Source organism: Fulmarus glacialis, unplaced genomic scaffold (assembly GCF_000690835.1).
Source record: "Fulmarus glacialis isolate BGI_N327 unplaced genomic scaffold, ASM69083v1 scaffold11223, whole genome shotgun sequence".
Classification (NCBI taxonomy): Eukaryota; Metazoa; Chordata; class Aves; order Procellariiformes; family Procellariidae; genus Fulmarus; species Fulmarus glacialis.
Genome location: NW_009204904.1, coordinates 3,512 through 24,635, shown reverse-complemented (window position 1 = coordinate 24,635; position 21,124 = coordinate 3,512). Strand labels below are relative to the sequence as shown.

The following is a 21,124-nucleotide window of genomic DNA, read 5'->3' as shown; positions in this document are numbered from 1 at the left end:
GACAGTGGCCAGGTTGAGTTCTAGCTGAGAGACGCCCACAATAGGGTCCCAAGAGGAGCGCAGGCCCTCTGTACAAAGTGCAGTCGCTCTGTCAGACACTCTTGATTTAAGTGGCATTTTCCCTTGGGCCTTTTTAACCTGAAACTCATTTCTTTTGTTTTCCCAGATTTTAGGCTGGTGTGTGATAGTTACCACAGCTCTTCTCTCCCTGCTAACCACTTGCTGTGCCAGCTGCCAGTCAAAAGTCAGCCACCTCCAGCTGATGTTCTGGAGGGTGTACGCAGAGAAGGAGAAGGAGCAACTGGAGCAGATTTTCCAGCTGTATGCCACCAAGCTGAGCGAGAGGAACCTGAAGTGCTTTTTTGAGAACAAGGAACCAGAAGCGATTCCCCTGCCAGCTTTTCAGGCATGGGAAGATGCTTCCCAGCTCTACTCTTTCAGCAGCAGCAAACAGCATTATAGCACAATTCACAGGCTAGTTGAAGAAGGCCAGAAAGAAATCAATGAGGAAAGAGAGACAATGCTGGACTTTGGAGACAGAAGGGAAATACCATAGATCAAATATATTTTCAGCTTTTTTATATTTAGCTAATGTAGCATACTTCTAGCTGGTTTCCTCTCTATGTTTTTTCACAATGGCCTCTTTCTTCTTCATCACATTCCCTCCCAGTTACAAACTTGCTCTATTTCCCTACATCAGTGAAAAGGCTGCAGTCCTCCATGGCACCTAGGGTTCATGCTCTACTAATGTCGTTGGCTCCGGATCAAGAGCTGACAGCAAAAAGAGATGAATAATGACTTCTACAAGAGGGTTTTTACAATGTCCTATGTAAAAGGCTCTCTAGTATGCTCGTCCTATGTAAATCAAGAGACTATCATAAAGTAACACCATTGAAAAGGTGCGAATATAATAATAGAAGATGTGTGCAGTTTTCTGACAACCCACAGAAAGTAAAGGGTTTGCTTCCAGGTCATTTCCAGGTCATTTGCAGGTATAGCATTGTTTTGAGGCACCAGTGGTCACTCAAGGCATCTCAGTGTCTTTGGACTCCTGTTGCACCTAGAATGCCACAGATGGGCACATCCATCAGCCCCGGTCTTCTAGTCCCTAAGACATCTGCCTGGGACATGGGGCAGTGACCTCCATTGACAGTGAGGTGCCAGGCAATTTTTTAGACAAATCTTACAGTCGAAGTGTAGGGTACCAAGAACTTGAAATTACCAAATGGTTCGGCATTTTTGTGTTTTTGTTAAAAAACAACATGCTATTTTGAAACATAATCAGTTGTTGTTAGTGCTTTGTTACAATAATGAAAATGCATCACTGATATTTTGCCTCTGTAGAGTACTTGGCATTATCTTCTTCCACTGAGAATTTCTCTTTGTACAGGTATAAAGTTCCTGTTTTGAGTGGGTTTTGGGCACCAGGGGTAGCCTGTAGAGCTATGTAATATTGTTTGTACTGGGCCTGCAGCCAGTGTACGACAGAGGGCCTGGAAGGAAATTCCACATTTTAAGACAAGAAAATATTTTTGCAGCAGGCTGATTTCATTTTTCTGAATATCTTAGGAAACTTAGTGTCTGGAGCAAGAGGAACCGGCAGGCAACGCAGGTGAGGCGACTGCACGATCAGTGCTTCTGACAAACGCGTTTCACCCCAGAGCCCTATGCTTTACCTCACCCACTTGGAATTCACCACGTGGCTCTCACACGGGGTGTCCAGAGTCTTTGCAAATACTGTATAAAAAGAGAACAAAGCTTCTGCCAAGTTTCTTTCCCTGGGGTGACTGGGCAGGCTTTTATGCAGCATTTTACTGCCAGTCTCCCTGAGTCTGCAAAGAATCATATTTTTGCTCTGCTTGAATCAGGCTCTTATCAACAAACCAGGGTACTCTGCCCAGCTGTTCTCATACTCACTGCGCTTCTTCAGCAGAAAAAAAAAAACATCTATCTGCATTTACTGACCATTACTCTTTTTTAAAATAAAATCCAAGACCTAATTCCACTGTCTGCTTAGAATCTTCTCTGTGTGTTTTGAAGAACTTGTGGTCTTTGAGCAAATGTTTTAAAGTTTTTTATCCCAGCTGACCCACTTTGCAGCAGACTTACAACATGTTTTTATATACATATAAAATATTTTTCTCCCTGGGCTCCTCTCCTGGTACAGCAACAACCTAATTCCAAGGTACACGTCCCTTCCCATTTGTCTGCTTTTTTCTTTCTTTATGAGGGATGCCCCGTCTCACCTCCTCCCTACATGCAAGGAGAGAGGAGACACCACCTAACAGGGTGCCCCCACTGCCTGGGCCAAACTTCCCTTCCCAAAGCCGTCTTTCCACCTCCTTCCTCACTGGTACCACAGAAAACCAAAGCAAGCAGGGATGCAAAGAGGAGGACACTAAGTAGGTTCCTGATTAAGGAATATGGGAAACAAGTGGGTTGATGTAAGGATGAGGTCTCCACTGTGATATAAGGGCTGGGACACAGAGGCAAAAGCATAGTTGGCAGAGGGAAAGTGGGAGGACAGAGGGATCCCACTTTGGGCTTTTGGCACCCTCCTTTTCCTCAGGAGAAAGCTCAAAGCTCTGCACCTGAGTAGCCAGGACCATCTGAAACAGGAGTGTTTCCCAGCCCGGCCTTCTCCTTTATCGTGAAGGGGCAAAACCAAGGTGCATTCTCCTCTCCTCAACCCTACCCTGCTTCATGTTCACAGGTAACTTGTGTTGAGAGTGTCTCCACCTCCAAGCGCAGCTGCTGAACACTTGGTGCTGCAAATATGTGCCTGGTAGGAGCCTACGTCTCTCACCGACCCTCGTTCCCAAGGCTGTGTTACTCTGTGTTGTCTTACCAAAATGCCTGTGACTTAATGCAATTGCCATGTGGATGCTGGAATACTTCTATAAAACCAGACAAAAATAAAAGCCAGTTTGACCCTATGATTTCAACTGGAATCTGGTTTTGGCAAATTTAGTCCTGTCCTTCAAGCAGCTATCGCAAAAGTCATTTTGTATCAACATTGTCCCTGAATTAAAGTTCAGCAGCTACCATGGCAGCTCAGAAAGAGGCAAAGACTATTGTCAACACTCCAAAACAAACTGGAAAAAAACCCCAAACAGCAGAATAAACATTTTCTCTTGGAAAATTTAGATTTTGCATTAACTCTGATGTCCATCAAAATATGAATACACAAATAAACAGGAAACTTCTGCTCAATTCTCTGTGCTTTGTCCCTCAGTTTACTATTTCTTCTCCTCTGTGAGAATCCAATTTTCTCATTTAAATTCTCTTAACTCTTCTTCCGCTACACATCTGCTGCTCTGTCAAACTTCAAGTCTTTGTTACAAGAACAAAAACTAGTTAACTGTGCTAGGCCCTCATATGCTTTCAATTTAGTTTCAGCTGTACTTTGCATTACGGTATGACAAATCTGTCCAAAATCTATTGTTAAAATTTCCTGTGTAAAAGAGAACTTGCATGGAAAGCAGTAGCTGGTTTGCAATGGGGCACCAAATTAAGGCAAAATTGCAAAGCTATAAAGTGAAAATTGTAGAAAAGTCTCAGCAGAAAAAATAATTTAAGTACATAGATAAGTAATTCAATGAATAGATATGAACACTGTTTCTAAAACCAGGCTATGATTGGATAGAAATTCCTTTAAAACTACCATACACAACTTCTCAGAAAGTAAAACAAAGGTCTTCTCAATCTTTCTTTGGGACTCCAGAGGACAGGGGAGTAAAATGAATGAGCAGTTTTGAAAGTTGCATCCATAAATCTGTCTCATTTCTATCTATATGAAATGGAAGAAAAAAGAATATCTATTTAGACCTATACATAGGCTCAAGATCAAAATGACACCCAGCGAAAGCAAAATCTCCCTTTTGAAAATGTTACTTGCAACTCTATGGGATTATATATTGCTTAATGTCAAACAAGAAATCTATGCAGTTAGAATTAAAAATGTACCACTGCTCTTTTTCAAAGTCTCAACCAGCATCCCATCTCTCTCAAGTAGCAAGAACAAAATTCATTAAAATTTTGATGGTGCTCAAATACAGTCTAGGATTATTGAAATATTTAGGAGGCCACTAACTTATCAGTCTCTTTATATACTACTGGGGACTTTTCACTACAAAACATTGTATGCATAAGCAATGTTGCAAAGTAAGTGATAATACAGACTGTTAAAAAAATTGAAACCATAATTTCAGATTACATAGTAACAAGATTAATGAAGGACCAGAATTAATCTTCTTAGAAGGGGAAAGGCAGCCAAAATAATATTTTTGCTAGCATACTTTTCATTCTTAGTACTTTTCCACAGTCAGTGTTTGGAAAGAGCAAGATGCTTTAAAGGTCTTGCCATCTGTTGCTGATTCCCTGTACTCACAAATATTCTTTACTCTTTACAGTGCAGCACTTCATTTTTCAGCTTACTGTCTACCACTTAGCACAGCAACCTGCTGTATGCATTTCCTGCTCACTGCTGAGATCTGAAAAGCAACGTTTACCAGCTTCGTAAATTCTGCCAGCTTCTGTCAGACTTTCAAACTGGCCATATGTCAATATATAAGGATCTTGTGTGGCAGGACCTCCCATGGGAAGGGGAATCACATCTCTTGTGCTACAGCTCTGGGCTTGGAGGTGACATGGTTGCGTTACCCCAGCCCTGGTTTGCTGCATTCATGGGCTACTGAGCTTCCACAACAAAGACCATCTCTCCAGCCACTGCTTTTCAGTGAGGAATATATCCTTAGGCACAGCACTGTATTAACACAGCTATGGAGCCTGTGAGCCAGCACTAGCTCACTGTGGAGCAGAGGGTATGGCCCGGCTGCTCCTGCCTGTGGCACACACAGACACCTCCTGGGGCATGGTGACATTGTGCTATAGAAAGTAACGTTGTTCTAGGATTAGATCTCAAACCAGAAGCTGTTTATTTTTTGCATCTCTTTTGATCAGATCAATGATGTCAAGGTCTTGTGAGGAGGAACTGAAGTAAAAATTTGATTTTGTAGGATTATAGAGCAAAATTATCACCCTCATTTCAAACGTAATCCTCAGTTATACTCAGATCCAAATTCTGAATCCAGTCTTGGACATTACTTCTTCAGCTAAGCTTTGTTCTTAATACCATTCCTCAATTAGTTTCCATTTTCTCATCTCAATTTGCCAGTGAGCAGAAAGCCTGCTTTTACATGGCCTGTTTTATTGTTTTTTACTCAATCCTGACTGTAACCACAAAGTCACAGCACCAACACGACAAGTCAGTGAGCCAGTTCATGGGAACTCAGTGCAGAAGGACTTACTTTGGCTCATCATCAAAACTTGCTGGCCCTTCTCCCGTCCAGTATAAGCTAGCAGTAAATCCCAGGCTTTGCAGTCTGAACCAGTGGTTGAAGTTTTAAGCTCTCAGTCACTGCCTTAGGTGCACCTTCTCTCCAGTATTTATTTCTTAATATGGCAAGCTGGCTTTGTACTCCTCATTTCATGTTTTTTCCTTTGCTTCATCTCTTTCCATTTCCACAGGGAACACCCACAGCCTGATCTTACAGACGTCTTTGCTTTCCAGAGAACTGCAGGATAACAGCTATGTTTACAGGACGTTTGGCTCTAACTACTTGAACTGCTTAACTGCTTTAATTGCTTTAACTTTTAACTGGTTTTACTCTACACACTCACCCTCAAACAGATTTCTACCTCAGAAGAGTTAGTGTAGTTAAGTATTTAAGCACTTTCTCCTGGCTAAGAACACTACTGCTGAAGAGTTAAAGAGATCATGTAAACAGCTGTGTAATTCTGAACCAATAACTTCAGCAGCGTATTTGCAGTTACTTACTGGGTCATTTTACATGTGTTTTGTTGGTATGTGCCTCAGACAAATGTGCTTGAAGACTATTTAAAAAATGTTTTGCCAAAGAAATGTGAAAATGCTTTCCATATCACTTTTTGCCTCAGGAAGGTTATACTCCTGCTACAGAACTCCTCTTTTAGTTTGCTAAAAATAGTCTTTTCAAGAGCCTATGTGCTTTAAAGTTTGTTCCAATCTTTCCAAGTAATTTTATTTCTCTCAGTAAGTCTCTTTTAAAGTACAACCTGCAAAGAAATAGTGTCTTTTTCCTTATTTTGATGGTTAATTTCTCACTGTATTTTGTTGTTGAATCCCCCGTACTTAAGAATGATGGTTCAACTGTACTAAAGCATTTGTAAATAAGGGAACCATGAGGAATAAGACCCAGAAAACCAGATATCTGGCATGTACGTGAAAATCCAGAGAAAATAAAGTACAAATACCACCTGAAGAAGAACATAAAAGTGAACAAAAATGTGATTTTGCAGCCTGGTATCATTCTTTTAAGGAGACAGTGTATTTTAATACAGTGATTGAAATGCTGCTTGTCTCATGGTTTTCATTCAGCTACCCTCACTATCTCCAATGGATCCTCTACCCCGGCTCAGTTCCTCCAAAGGAGGAGCATTGTTATACATCATCCTGATTTGAGACTCCAAAATACACTTTACTTCAGGAAGAAATTTAGTTTCCACTCTTTTATGAGCTAATGGGATCTGGCTGGCTTTTAGTAATGTCACCTGCTTCTGCTTTAAACTTTGGCAGATCCAAAGTGTGTGTTGTGCACATGTGCACTTTATAGCCCTACCAGCAACAGCAAATGCAAGGAGGTCCTTTATTTCTATGACGGCCACCAGTTGTCATATTGGAATGATAACATAACTTCTGTCCCTCCGTTTCATTCAGATGTAATGTAGGTATTTCTGACATGGTTAATGTGAGCAGGACCACGCATCACTTGATAACATCCACATTACTAAGATACTCCTGTATAACCAGCATATACTGGTGCCTTAGTTCATTGTATAGAAAGCCTGCTGTTTCCCAGTTCTGCAGTCAGCGGTTAAACATAATGCTCACATTTAGCTGATGCTGCTGGTAATTCTCAAGCAATCAAAAAGTATGCCAGGTATATTTTTGTCTCCTAAAACGAGCCAATGGAAATGAATCTCAGTTCAATTAACTGATACCCTGATCTCTCCTCTTAAAACAAACGAATACCTAGCAAAGAGTTCTTTGTTATAAAGTGTGGTTAATTTTTGCCATTGGGAAAGGCCAGGTATATCTTCACTGGCAACACTTCATAGCTGAAAATCATAAAGGATAAAAGGGATCATTCACCATGACCTGAGCAGGTATTAGTCTGAGCTAACTCAGTATCTATGAACTACCACCTCCTTCACAGTGACTCAGCAGTCTAAAGAGGCTGAACGTCCTATGGATTTCTCTTGGAGCCTCCCCAGGAAATCGGACTTGCCCATGGGGGCAAAAATACATCTTTAGAAACCTGTGTATTGCCACTAAATTTCCTCCTAGATTTTTTTGTCTGACAGTAGTGTGAAAGGCTACTCAATAAAAAGGAAATTTCCATCAAAGAAGGTGAAAGTACCCACTCTGATTTTATCTTTTTGATTTTATTATTAGATTTGTGGGTAGTGAGGAAAATGTTCCTCTCATTTTCATTTCTCACAGTTCTTCTCTGCTACCATTGAATCTTCCTTTTGCAGAAAATCCTAGTATTACCATTTTAAGGTTAAAAAGCATCTAAGATAATTATGGAGATGCTGAGGAGATTCAGATGGTAGGAGTAAGAATATCAGAGTTTAAGATCTGTATGAGATTTTTAAGGCTTATGCTCCTAGAAAAAGAAAAAAGTGAGGGAATATATGATTTGAAGGTTGTTAAAACTGGATCATTTTTTGTTGTTTGCTGCATTCTCTGGCAAGAGTAGAAGAAATCAGCTTAAGCTGCAGCAAACAAAAAAAACCTTTTTAATTCTTCTACGGCAAAATGCCTCATAGGCTACTAGGAATAGAATAATTTAAATTTCAGCTTAGCAACTGACTTTAAGTTCTGTTTAGGTCAGGGGTTGGCAGCCTCTCACAAGTGGTATCCCATTTTATGTTCGCTGTCCTCAACTCCCATATAAAACTAATACCCATGTGAACCAATTCTGTGGTTCTGACGACCCTTTGTGGTAAACTTACCGCTGTGGGTTTATAAAGACCATCTGCAAAATTCTTATCTCACTAAACATAACATTTTTTGTGTTCTGTTGAATGTTGTTTTTTCCCAGCCTGATGTAGCACTCTGCTACAGAGGTAGAAACTGATGTCTCCTCTCAAGGCCAACTTCTGTGAGCTACTAGTTGATATGAAGTTGTTGATAATGAAAAGGCTGTATTTCACCCAATGGAAGCACGGGTGTGATTGTGGAGATGAGTGTTTTTTGATAAGGACAGTCATGACATAGCAGAAAATGTAGGTAACTGTTCTGGAGCAAACTGATAAGAGGAGGAGGGAAAAGCTAAGACCATTGAAGATGATGAGACTCTAGAGAATGTAAATCTTATTTACCTGTGCAATCATGTCTGCGGTTTCAGAATAACTGCGGCACTTTTTCACAGCTGAACGAGCTAAAAAATCATCAATCAGCCTTATGCCAATGCCGTATCCCCTAAGGAGAAAACAAAGTTAATATTCAAAATGGGGAACTTCTTTCCACCTACCATCTCCCTAATCTGTCTCTTGTGCTTTCTCAGCAAAACAGCTGCATATTCCTAAATGAATGGCTTTGAGGACAACAGATTTTGCTGGTCTAGATTCTTCTTTCTACCACATTTTGCAGCACAGTGGAATTGCTGTTCATGTAGTCATTTAAGGAATCATACTCCTTTAAGCATGATACTCCTGGCAAGGATGATATCAGTGTTGTTTATATACACATTCTCTATACATACATTTAAATTTACATATATGAATAAATATTAGATCTTAGATATATAAGTGTAATATATAAATAATGTACAAATAATACACCTGATTAATACTGCTTTGTCACGAAAAATAGGATAGGATAACATAGCACTGGATTTTCTCCATTCCTCTGTGATCCCCAGAGTTCATCTCACACTGTCTCTGTCAAGGATAACAAAGCAACTTCCCTGCAGGTCACAGCATTCACCTCTGGGCGGGTATGGAGTTCAGCAAATCCTGGGCACCCTCATTGCAGTGTTCAGGTGCCAGGAAAACCCACAGGAAACGGACTCATACCTCATCTCTTTCACTTTATCCTCTTAGCTCTTCACCTCATTTTTTGCTCTTCCTCCACAATTCCCTCTTTGTCTTTTTTCTAATATGTTTTCCCCCTTCATCTACTAGTTGCAGAAAGAATCCAAAAGTTGCTAGTTAATATACAGTTTCAGTACACCACCAGCTTCATTTTATTTTTAAAACACTACAATTTCAGAGAAATGAAATAAAAAAGGATGGAAGTTAACGGAATTTTTTATAAAACATATATTCACTCCTAGCTCTCACACATTAACAAAGGTCCATAACTACATAGTGTGCAAAATAGCTATGCCTCCAAGCATTTTTGGAAAGAGATTGACAGAAATGTTATGAAAGAATGTCAACTCAGAAATATTTTTGGGGAATTTTTCCTTTCCATTTATGTTGATGTTGGCAGTCTCTGCCTGTTTGTCAGAGGCCCTGCACCCTCAGTGAAGCAGCCTGAACTCCATGGAGTTTCTTACTGATTTTGTAGCACGTCTTTGACAAGAAGCCAAAAAGTGATCTGATGTCTAATGTGATGACAAGACCAAAAAGTAGTTTTGGCAGAGTGAAGTTTAAAATTGCAGTATGTCATGCATCAGAAAATAATGAAATATTTATTTATTGCCTAAGTATCAATATCAATAACATTGGTAAATATGTCATCAGCAGTTAGCAAGGTATGTATTGGTGATGTACAAGACTACTTAGATCCTTTTCAACTTATGCCTTAGATTTGCAAAGTCAAATGAATAATAAATTGACAAGCAGCTATTTGGCAACTGTACAGTGAAAAACACCCTTCCCACTACGGATTATATATGTGTATATATATAGAGAGAGAGAGCTAAGAATACTATCGCCAACTGCCACAGATCTGCTAATCTATAAGGTTTCTTCCTCAGGTTGGGCTGTTTTCATCTTCACAGAAGTAAAGATGGTCATATTGCTTTAATGAAACATGGCATTATTTTATCAAGTCTTTATCAAGGCAAAACCAAAAAGATTTTATAGAAACAGCTATAATAATAAAAACACAAGGAGCAAAATATGTCTCCATCTTTCAAAACTACCCTTTAGTAATTTCTACCGTAGCATCATAAAGAAGCTATGTATTTTTGAAATGTATGATTTTCATCAGAGCTGAATGAGAGATGAATATAAAATAAATATCTGAGGGATGTTGTCCCTTCTTAGTTTGTAAATAAATTACTTTTCTTTTTTCCAATCATTGATTTTTTTTACTCACTTCCATTGATAGCTATTGGACTATAACTTGTTTGCAAACTTTCAGATTAATAGTAAAGTGGTCAGGTATTCTGTCCACTGTGATTATTGTAAATCCATTTTGCATGTCAATTTTGCCTGAAAACACAAGCCTTACTCTTCTGCTGAAGATCTTAGTATATCTTCTTGTTACCCAGCTCAAAAGTTGTTTCTTGCTGATTTTCTGTAACATCATTATTTTTACTGTGATAATGCCTAGGAATCTCAGTCAGGATGACAGGATCTTCATTTTCCAAAGAGGTTATCCATGTGAAAATCAGTTCCTCATTGACCATTTGTGCTCTCTCTCTCTCTCATTGCTCTATGATCTTTTAAAGGCAAGAGGCCCGTCTGCCTTAACCCAGGAGGTGGGGAAGAGAACCACCCCACAGGGGACAGTTCAGAGCCCCCAAGTCAGACACCTGAACCACCCCTCGGGGAAGGCGACTGACTACAAAACTGAGTCTATTGACTGTTGACTGAGTCACCTAAGCCAAATCCCTGGAATTGTGACTACTTCTTAGCTGCCCAAGTCACAAAACCACGGTGTAGCTAGATGAGGGGGAGCCACTGGAAGGCCACATTGACAGTGAACACAGAAATGCATGTTCACTAGAAAATGCCCGTGAGAAACAAAAAGCTTGCCTAGTTTGAAATAACCTGGGTACGAAGAAATAGAAGAGGAGAGTTAACATGGAAGTTGGAATTGAATACATGGATATAGGAGATGAAATTTAGAAGTTTGTATTATTAATTAGAGTAACAAAGTATTAACAAGGAACGAGTGTATGTTATCAAAACAATCCTGACACTTTTCTTCTGAGAATTTAAAAGTTAATTGTTGATCTTAATTCACAAATTAGCATGATTGCTATTGTCAGAATATTGAACCTTATCCCCGTGATCTTTGTAATCCTAGACAGAGTGCTGGAACTCTTAAGATAACAGAAATAAAGCTGAAAAGTAACATATAGGTGGACAAATAGCATTATTGATAAAAGTTGAACATTTAAAGCAGTACTTACATTCTATCTAAACAGGTGTTGACATCTTCATCTTTTTCATAGTCCTTGCACAGCTGGGCTACCAAAGCCCCATACGTGAGTACAAAAAGTTCTCTGCTCTGCCAGAAAAGGTAGAAATCAAAAAATGAAGCAAACTAGAATCAAACTTTTCCACACTTTTGAACTGCTACTGTATTAAAAGCAAGCAAAAATAACATTTACATTAATAAAGAAACTTTTGTCCATGGGCATGTAATCACTGAAATCCACAGTTCAAGTGTGACAGAACCTAAACTGATCATCACTTGAGTCTGTAGGATCACAGGGATTTTGCTTGTCAGAAATACCATTTCTTGGGATACAGCTACTTTCATCAGGTGCAGTCTTGCATCCTATAACCGCATATATGCTGGATTGATAAATGTTGTCAAACACCATCCAAGATTAATGACATGCATTTAGTTGCAGGAAGAATAATAGAGGCAATGAGCTATTAGTCCTTTTACAATAGGAACAATAGTATATACACTGAAATTTCAGTTTCTTCACAAAGGCACGGTTGATCTGATTCAGATCATCAGCTGCTTTCCCCAAAAAATAAAAAAATTAGCTCAGAATAATGAAAAAATACTATTATTCAGCACAAGTGTAAAGAATAACAACAAGCAGAATAGAAAAGAATCAGTCCCATTGACATTTCCCCTTCTTTATCAGTCTGTACAAGTAACTTGAATCACTGTCAATACTAGCTCTCCAAATGCCTGGACAATCTCATTGTGACATTATTTCTATATCTTAGTACAGAAGATGTAGTTGGTATGGCTCCACCGCATGAACAAGATGAAGGGGATGGGTGAGGATTACAGCTGCCTGCCCAAGGAGCTTGGAGAGCAACTGAAGAGGTCAAAGGCATATCTCTGCACAGGTCCTGTCACAAGCACTAGTCTGGGATCTTCAGCTTCCCTCCCTGCCCTGCCAGATCACCTCCATGGCACTGCAGAATTGACTCTATTTAGCAGGAGTAGCAGCCGGCCTTCAGGCGAGAGACGAGGTTGACTCTCACTAAACTTCTTGGGCAGGAATTAATTAAAGGAAGTGCTACAGGCCTGTGGCACGTGGGCAAACTAGAGGTGCTTTTTGTTTATAACCTGTGGAAAAATAATAGTGAATACCAATGAAAACAATAGAACAAATCACACAAGAGGAAGAACGGGTTGGTGGAAAGACCTCTTCCTGCTCCCTTTGCTTCAAAAGCTTGGAGTTTAGTCAATGTTCCCATTTTAACAAGTCACTGTTCAAAATCGTAAGTAGTATGGAACCATTTCCTAAACTCGCCTCGGTGATAACTCCTGTTTACAATAATATTGCTCACTTTGCCAAATTCTTGTTAACAAGTTTTTAATGGAGTAAATGGATGTCATACAGGTTCTGTATTGTTCTAGTCTCAGCAAAAAGTCTATAAGATAGTTACCTTAGAGAAACTTAAGCATACTGTATCAACATAATTGTATTTATCAGCCATTCTTGCAATCCTTTGGAGTATTTTTTGTCCATAAACTTATGCGTACTAACTTTAATTATATTCTATTCTTCCATTTCTTTTTCAGTGGAGACCTCTGTCCCCTTTGCAGAAGTTGCCACAACATTGTCCTAAAGTCTTCTGGAACATCTCCACTGACCCAACTCCTATCAAAAATCACCATTCACCATCCAGAGAGCCCTAAGGCTCTAAGTTCGTGAAAAAATATTTGTGTGGAATTGAACCCTCCAAACACAGAACAGAGATCTCCTTCTCTCTGTGCTTCATTTAATGACTATCTAACCACAGAGGCACATAAACTTACCTGGCATTGCTATCTTTGAACATTAGTCTCTCTAAGCACTTAGACCTGTGCTTCTGAACAGATCCCAATCTCAGAAACTTTGTGCCCATCTTTCCTAAGCCTGTTCAGAATCTCAGCACTAGGGATAAAGTAAAAACATGCAGTGAAGTGCCCAGTGAGCGAGACAGTCACTTTGTTTTTGTTATCAGTCTTCTACACTTGTCTACGTTCTCTTTTCCTTACTAGCAACTTCCTCTCTCTTCAGTTTGTTATACATATATATATACAGATATGTGTGTCATAATTATACTTCTAGATGCAAACATATTCTCTTCAAGACACAATACTATTATTGGGTTTTTTAAACCACTGTGGCCTTATTTCTGCATTATGGCACTTTGGTTTTTTGGACTTGTGGTAAAATATTCCTAAACAGTTAGAAATTTTCAACCACAGATGGAGATTCTGAGGAAAGTTGCTATCTGAATTTTTTGTATTTAGACACACCACTGCCAGAGAACAAGAAGGAGAATAACTGGTATCTTTAATGGCACAAAATACTGATTTTTGTGACCATGCAGTTTAAGAAGGCCTCTTGGGGAAATCTTGCATGCAGTATATTTAAAACAACTGCTGAAGCTTTAGGAGAATATTAACATGAAGTGCAGAAAAAGAAGGAAGTTTTGGTCTATGTAACTTCTACTTGATAGAATTCTGTGCTATATGATCAATGGTCAAAGCCAATATTCAAAGACAACGGTTACAGTTTTACCGTTGTTTCATCAAGAATCATATTTTGGCCTTAAAGCCAGATGTGAAAATCCTGTGATGGTGCACTCCCTGTGCGTAAAAAATCACAACATTAGGAGGATGAAGAAGGACTCCTGCTCACGCAACATCACCCCCAAAAGAAGACGGTCTGCTATGTAGGAGGTACACAGTGGGTACCAGGTATGCTGCGGTCCCAGATGCACCATCTCTTCCTGTAACTGTTCATGGGGTAGAGATGTGGCTGGCACAGCTTCTTTTCTCCAAAACAAGAACAGAGTTTTGGCCTCAAGGATTCATGTTGAGGGCAAGACTGCCCGAAAATCATTTCATATCATGGTCAAGGTAGCTGGAGAGTATGAAGGTTGCTAGAGCAAATCTCAGTATTACTGCTCAGAGTCAAACAGACTCCAAGTCCTATGGGCAGGCTTTTTTATGTCACTGCTTAATAGCTGGCAGCTTGTTGGCAGCTCACAAGGGGATCCCCCTGTAGCCATAAATGCTGCCAGCGCCTCTGCTCTCATACTGGCAGACTCATCCCCATCCTTTCAGTACTTTCAGGATATTCAGAAATATGACTGTATAAAACACATCAATACAATAATAGCTTATTCTTACTCCATGCACAATTTTAATCGCACATTACAAAAATGTCTTACTATTTTGTGGTTCTCCTGCTTTCTTCCTGGTGGCCGAGACATGTTGCTTGTGTAACGCCTGATGAAACTGATTGTCAGTTTATGTCTTTTCTTCCTCAAGCAGCATAGTTGTCTCTCAATCACTGCATTTCCTCTTTCACTTCTCTAAAGTTTTCTCCTTTCTGCTCTTCTGCCTTTTGCATGGGATGTGTTTGCTGCAATCTGTAATGCTGCTCATGCTCCTCCTATTCTCTACGTGTACCGAGCCCTTTGGGAGGAATTTGACTGACAATAGGTCTGCCCCTGTACATAACATAAATAACCACTCCATCCATAAGAACGATTTGTAATCAGATACACAGCAAACAGCCATGGGAAGTCAAACCGGGCAGCCCCAAGAGAATCACAGGTCCTACGTTTTTAGGGACAGCAAATTCATTCTGTTTTTTGTGCCAGGTTTTGGTGTTTGGAGAGTTAACAAAAGCTCCCTCTCTGAAGAATAAAAACACAATTGCAAGATACTGCTGCACAAGTTAATTAAAAATTGATCATTTTCAGCTTAAAGGAGCTATAGTCTTCTGTCAGCTCTGACTGCTTTAGTCTGGTGAGTTAATGTCTGCCTAGGCAGGAGCAGTATGGGTTACAGGGGACTGCTACCACCATGTTTCTGCAAAGCTGGAAGGACAGATCTAGAGCACCCAAACTCCAGAGGAATAAACTGTGTACCTGCTACAGCTGCCAGCTTGTGCAAATGGCACTTTCATTAACAATGTTTCTAGGGGATCTTACATCATTCTTAACCTATTATAACCCCTATTTGTAAACATCCCTGCTATGAACACCCAGGAAGGTTCGGCTTGCTTTTTCTGTTTTCACCTGAGTTAAATTTGGCCTATTCTGTTAGTTGAGATTCGCAATAAATTTAGACTGTGGTCACTAGTGAATTTAGAAATGAATCAGGTAGCTGTCTTTCCTTATAGGACTTATCTCCACATACAGTCCGATTGAGTCCTCTCAGGAAGGGCGGTAAAAATACATGGCCTCATCTGAATGCCATGCTGTTATTAAATTTCAATTAATTAATAGACTCAGTGCTAGAGTAAAATTACAGGTATTTACTAGTCCAGATACAGAGAAAGCAGCAGATGTGATTCATTTGGGATAAGAAGGATTAATTTACTTTAAAAACTGATAGTTTAAAGTTATGGCACAATTCAGCAACAAAAAATAGGACAGATAAAAGTATTTTCAGCTTTTTCTGTGGAAAAATAGTCATCCCAACAGCTTTCATTTTACACAGAATGAGCTGGTATTGACAACTTTACAATATAATAAGCCTCTTCCATTTTTTTCTAGGCACTCCTCTGGCCCTGTAAAATCCAACTCCATTTTATAAGTGAACCTATTGAAGGTACTTCCCATATCTAAATTTAAATAAATTATAAAAGCCAGGCATTACAATTCTCTAGATAGTTACTTGCATTTCTAAATTGAGTCTGAGATGGGTTTGTTTCTCAGACTGTCTCCAACTGGCGACAAGCACCAAAGATGTCTCTCATTGCAAGAGACATCCCATATTCCATAAGAAAGTGTACTGCATTGCGTTTTGAAAAACAGCTCTAAAAGAGCTCATTAGCATAATTTAATTGCAGTGAAACCATCACAAAGTGCTTAAGGCTACCCATAAGTGAGCACCATTTTTTTTATCCAGTTCTGAATACAAGGATGAATTTCTTCAGCCTGCGTTATTCACACTAGAGTCATGAAGGAACACTGTGGACCAGACAGTGCAATGCATGCGTAGTAAGAACACATCAGCATTGTTTGGAAAATATATATGTGCACAGGTGTATACATGTAAATTCACACATACAATATGATGTATGTAGGTTGAATGTTCTATGTTTTGAAAGGTTAGCACATGATTGAGAAAATGAAGCTGAAATGTGTGTCCAAATAAACTGCGGATTCAATAGCTTCAGTGAGGGAAACAAGTCAATGGTGGACTGCATCCACATCTTCAGGAACAGAACAAAACCACCTTCTTACTTTTAACTGTTGTCTGACTTGCAGCCCTGTGAAAAGGGTAGAGGTTCGCACATATCTGACACCTGTTTTAAACCTTAACATAGGCTTTTCAGAAATAATTCAAGGCAATTTGAATAGTGAGGAAGTTAGCATTGCCCTCCGCCTCCTTTTCTGTCGTGTTTGTCAGGAGACTATTTTAGCCTTTAGCCCCAAGAAGGTTGGTCTGGTACACTGCTTGAGCATTAGACTACACAAGTTCTCTTCATTCCCATTAAACTGAAAAAAAAAAAAAATACAAAATATCTCCTGAAGTTCAAAAGCATGCATAAAGGTGTGCACCAGCACCCTGTCTCTTATAGTGGACTAGCTATTATGGGAAAGCTGAAACCTGTAGAGCTAAGCACATGATCTCTTTAGTAGCCCAGTATCTAAGGATTCTCCCAGATACGAATATCCCAGAGCAGAGTGCAGTATAAAGGCCAATAATGAATTAGATGGCAAATGCCTAAAAAAATACCTAAAAAAGTTCTTTGAGCCAAAACAAGATTACACTTGCCACAAAAGATGGGTGTCCAAATTAGTACAATACAGGATCAGGCTTTTGTTTGCTCTCCATCTCCAGCTCAATAGATCATGTGTTAAATATTTCATTCACAGAAAATTGAATTCTTTCAAATCACAAGAAGGTAGGTGATGGGGGTTTGAAGCCACATGAAAAAAAAGTACTTGAACACAGGTTTCCCACATCACAGATGAGTGCTTTTATTCAAAGCCCGGTGTGGCTGCTGCTTTGGCCATGTTTCAGAATAAAGCAGTGCAGTTGCTGTCACCTTGCCTGTAGTGCCCTGCCTGGGAAGCGTTTGCAGAGTGACCTGCTGAAACTTCCTTTGTTAGGTTAGGCATCTCAGGAACTATCTTCAAGAGGGTGTTTTTGGATTCAGGTGCCTACTTTCTGCTGAAACTCACTAAAATCGCACCTAAAATCTCATCTAAATTTGCCTATAAAGCACAGCTGAATTCTGAAGCAAAAGATGTAAGTTTAAAAAATCATTAATGGCTTTGTATTCTTCCCTTAACATAAACCTTATTGATGATTTTCTCATCAGTGCTTGTCCTGGTTAAGGGGAGAGGAACTTCTCCCTTAACCAGGCCAAAGAGACCATGAAAATGACTTGGCAGCCTGAAGCCAACCTGCGACCAGGCAGAACGCAGGACATGGGCAGAGCTCCCCTATGCTCCCACAGGAAATCTGTCATGCAGGTACTTTCATAGCAGGCTTTCTAACATGCGCAGGCAGACTTGACATCCATGCAAAATATAACTCAAAATGCAGCTAGAGGAGGCACAGAACATCAGCCTTTTGACTGCTAACTCAGTGATGAAAACACTTGTGCAGGACTAGAGATACCAGGGTTCAGTCTCCTCCTCCAAACTTTACGGGAAGCAACCTTCAAACAGAAAATAGAAGAACATTTCCCTCTTTCTCTCTACCTTTTCCTGGCCATTAGATTACAAAATCCTAATCTTTTTCTGATCCAATAAATATCAAAATCCTCTCTGTGCAACTGGTAGAACTATGCAGGAAAGCTGGAGAATACAGCTTCTTCCCACCACAGTCACACCACGTCACTAATAATAACTGAACTCTTGGAAGAAAGAGATGAGTGAGTGAGTTTTGACTAGATCAGGTGGAGAAGGGAACTGAAACCAAACTCTCCCTTCTGCCACGGGTCCTTTATTTCAATAAAAAGCAAACGAGAATTTTGCTTGCGTATGGGAGGATAGGAGGGTGTGATATATCTTCGAATAACCATGTTTTAGAAGAAAATGACAAACCATTCTCAGTTCTTCAAAAAAATCACTTATTCTCATAAGTGAGGTTCCTAGTGAATTCAAGCAGTGAATTCAAGCTGATAGAGCCCTGCAAAATGACAAGCAAAACCATGGCTAAGGTTTGCCCATGTATCCTATTTGCCTCAGACATGAGCTATAAGTATCTCTTTGCCTCAGAGGCAAGCTGGCTGTCACCTCAGGTAGTGGTATTTTGGATTGTACTCAGCCCTAACTCCTCCTGGGCACCAGATAAAGAGCCTAAATGTCTACCTCAGAACTCCGGGTTCCTCCGCAAAGGTGAGTACTTAAAGGTTTGATGTGCCGCCCCAACTTTTAATTGGATCCAACCCTGTAATTTGTTCCACAATAGGATGAGCCAGCAGGATTATTTACAGCACAGCATGAAAGCAAATGCCAAAGAAGTCACCATGCAGCAGTACAAAGTTGTTGTATTGATTGTATAAATTGCCTCATTCAACAGCCTTAGGCTGACTATGAATATTTCAGTGTTGTACCTCTCTTCAGTTTCACATCTAATGTGTTTCTTGAGTAAACAAGTGATGCTTGGGAAAGCCTTCCTCCCTTAATACAAAATAAGACATGGGTTCCCAAAGAAAGCTCAGCAGCAATCGATCGGAGATTTTAAAATTAACTGAGGCATAATGGAAGATTCTTATAAAACACATCTTCAAAATAATTCTGTAATAGCCTGATGGGCTTATTCCACTGAATTTAAAGGAGGTAATTTTTTTCAAAATACAATGCCACTAGTACAAAAAAAAAAAGTTATTGAAAATCCTGTGATACTGAGAGAAAATGAAGCTTCAGAATGGCAGTGTTCAGACAGCACTGGGATTTTGATGTGCTACTACTCTGCCCAAACAACCAAGAACTTAACAACAGGTTCCAGAAAAGCTGTGGCAAAGTGCTGCTGGATGTTTCAGCACGTTTATCTATCGCTTTTAATTTTGTGTAATGGTGTCACATATTTGAGAGCCAATTACCAGCAAGGACCTCGTTCACAGATTGTGACGGGGGTGAGACAAGCAGGCGTCCACCCTAGCAGTGCACTGGAGGAACAAGGTCTTGCCTAGTAAACACAGGCATGACATGTATAACATGCCATCCATGTGTATAACAGCTGTGAGAGTGTCTCTGCCATCCAAGCAGATACCATGGGTGCTAAAACTACTTTTTGAGCTGAAAGTTATTATTAGCAACTCTCTCTGCAAGGGGAGAGAAGAGGCTGTGCAGTCAGACACTATTATATCATGCGACCAAGTCCGCACATGCTGCAGATAGCCATCTGTAATGGGAAGACAATTTTCCGCACAGAATTTCTGTTCAGTAGTAAAAATGTTTATATTACAGGCAGTTAGACTTCTCAGAACTTAAACACAAGTATTTGCATATTCAGATCAGCCTAGGGTATGCAGTGTACAGAACTACTGGACAGCATGACCATAGACAAAGAACGACCTGGAGAAAATCATCAGGAGTAAACCATTTTAAATTAACCTCTGTTTAAGGCTTGATTTGTGAGAGATGCTGAGAGCCGAGATCATATATATATTCATATATATCATATATATTCAGAAACCAGCTTTGGAAACGTTTAACTGAAAAATTTCTGCCTACCTCTGTCCACAGAACGGGACTGACAATACTTACAGAAAATCTTAAAACTTGGAGTCACAAGTATGCTATATAAATGCCAGCTATTATCATGAGCATGTCTGAAGCTGGCTTGACACTGTGTGAAGTGAATAGCAGATTACACATTACCAAAGAAAACTTTCTGAAGGAAACATTCAACAATGTCAGGAAAAGAGACATGCTAGCTTCTTGCCACCTACAGGTGAAACACTAAAATCCTCATGGTCCACCAGCTAGCTACATCTCAGGCTCCAGTGTTTGGAGAGCAAATTGCCTCAAAACCAGAACTGACATTAAATATGAACAATAAATTGGGATTCCAAACTTTGTGCAACTTATGGAATCTTTTCTGGTTTTACTTTAAAGTTGAAGCATTTTAATTTTTAAATGCTTCATTTTTTATAATCAGTCCACTTGACAAGGCTTTGTTTGGTTGTTTTTTTATGAAGAATAGCTGAAAGATCTTCTTTTTTACTTTTTTTTTTTCCCTAGTCCCACACCATGCTTCTGTTCATTACCATTGATTAGCAAACAGCTTGCCAATTAACCCTAACAGAGTAGTCATCAGTTTGATAGCATTGCATGTCATCCAAAAGGTAGGGAGAATTTATTGTCAGTTGCAGACAATTAACAAGGGGTTGACAAAGCTCACAATTGCCTAAAAGCTAAATGTTGCAGAACCGCTGAGATAAATTATTGAATCAATTAAAACGCATGATTGGATGTCTGCAAGTACATTTAAAGCTAGTAAACAAGCTTCTAGGTGTTATGGAGTAGAATCAAAAATTAGTGGGAGGAGAAAGACTAGCAGGGGTTTTTTTTAGTGTTGTGTTTGGGTTTTTTTTTTTTGTTGTTGGCTTTGGGGGTTTTTTTAAGCTGTTGAAGATTGTTCTGTTCTAGTCTGCCATTAACATTAGTTAAATATAACTAAAAGCTAGTATTGACTTAAAGCAAAAGCATCTGGTAAAGAGTAAGATCTAAA

At 39.6% G+C, this 21,124-nt stretch overlaps 1 protein-coding gene and 1 pseudogene across 1 annotated transcript; one reads left to right on the top strand and one right to left on the bottom strand.

Annotated features, from left to right (window-relative positions):
- Window positions 1-166: 166 nt before the first annotated feature.
- Window positions 167-556, top strand: LOC104074879 (annotated as a pseudogene).
- A 7,847-nt stretch (window positions 557-8,403) lies between these two features.
- On the bottom strand, window positions 8,404-14,688 carry LOC104074878 (trafficking protein particle complex subunit 3-like protein). Its single transcript, XM_009575174.1, has 3 exons — window positions 14,647-14,688; window positions 11,418-11,515; window positions 8,404-8,527 (listed from the first exon to the last, which is right to left on the bottom strand). Exons 1-3 carry the CDS (start codon window positions 14,686-14,688, stop codon window positions 8,404-8,406), a joined length of 264 nt encoding a protein of 87 aa, XP_009573469.1.
- Window positions 14,689-21,124: the final 6,436 nt, after the last annotated feature.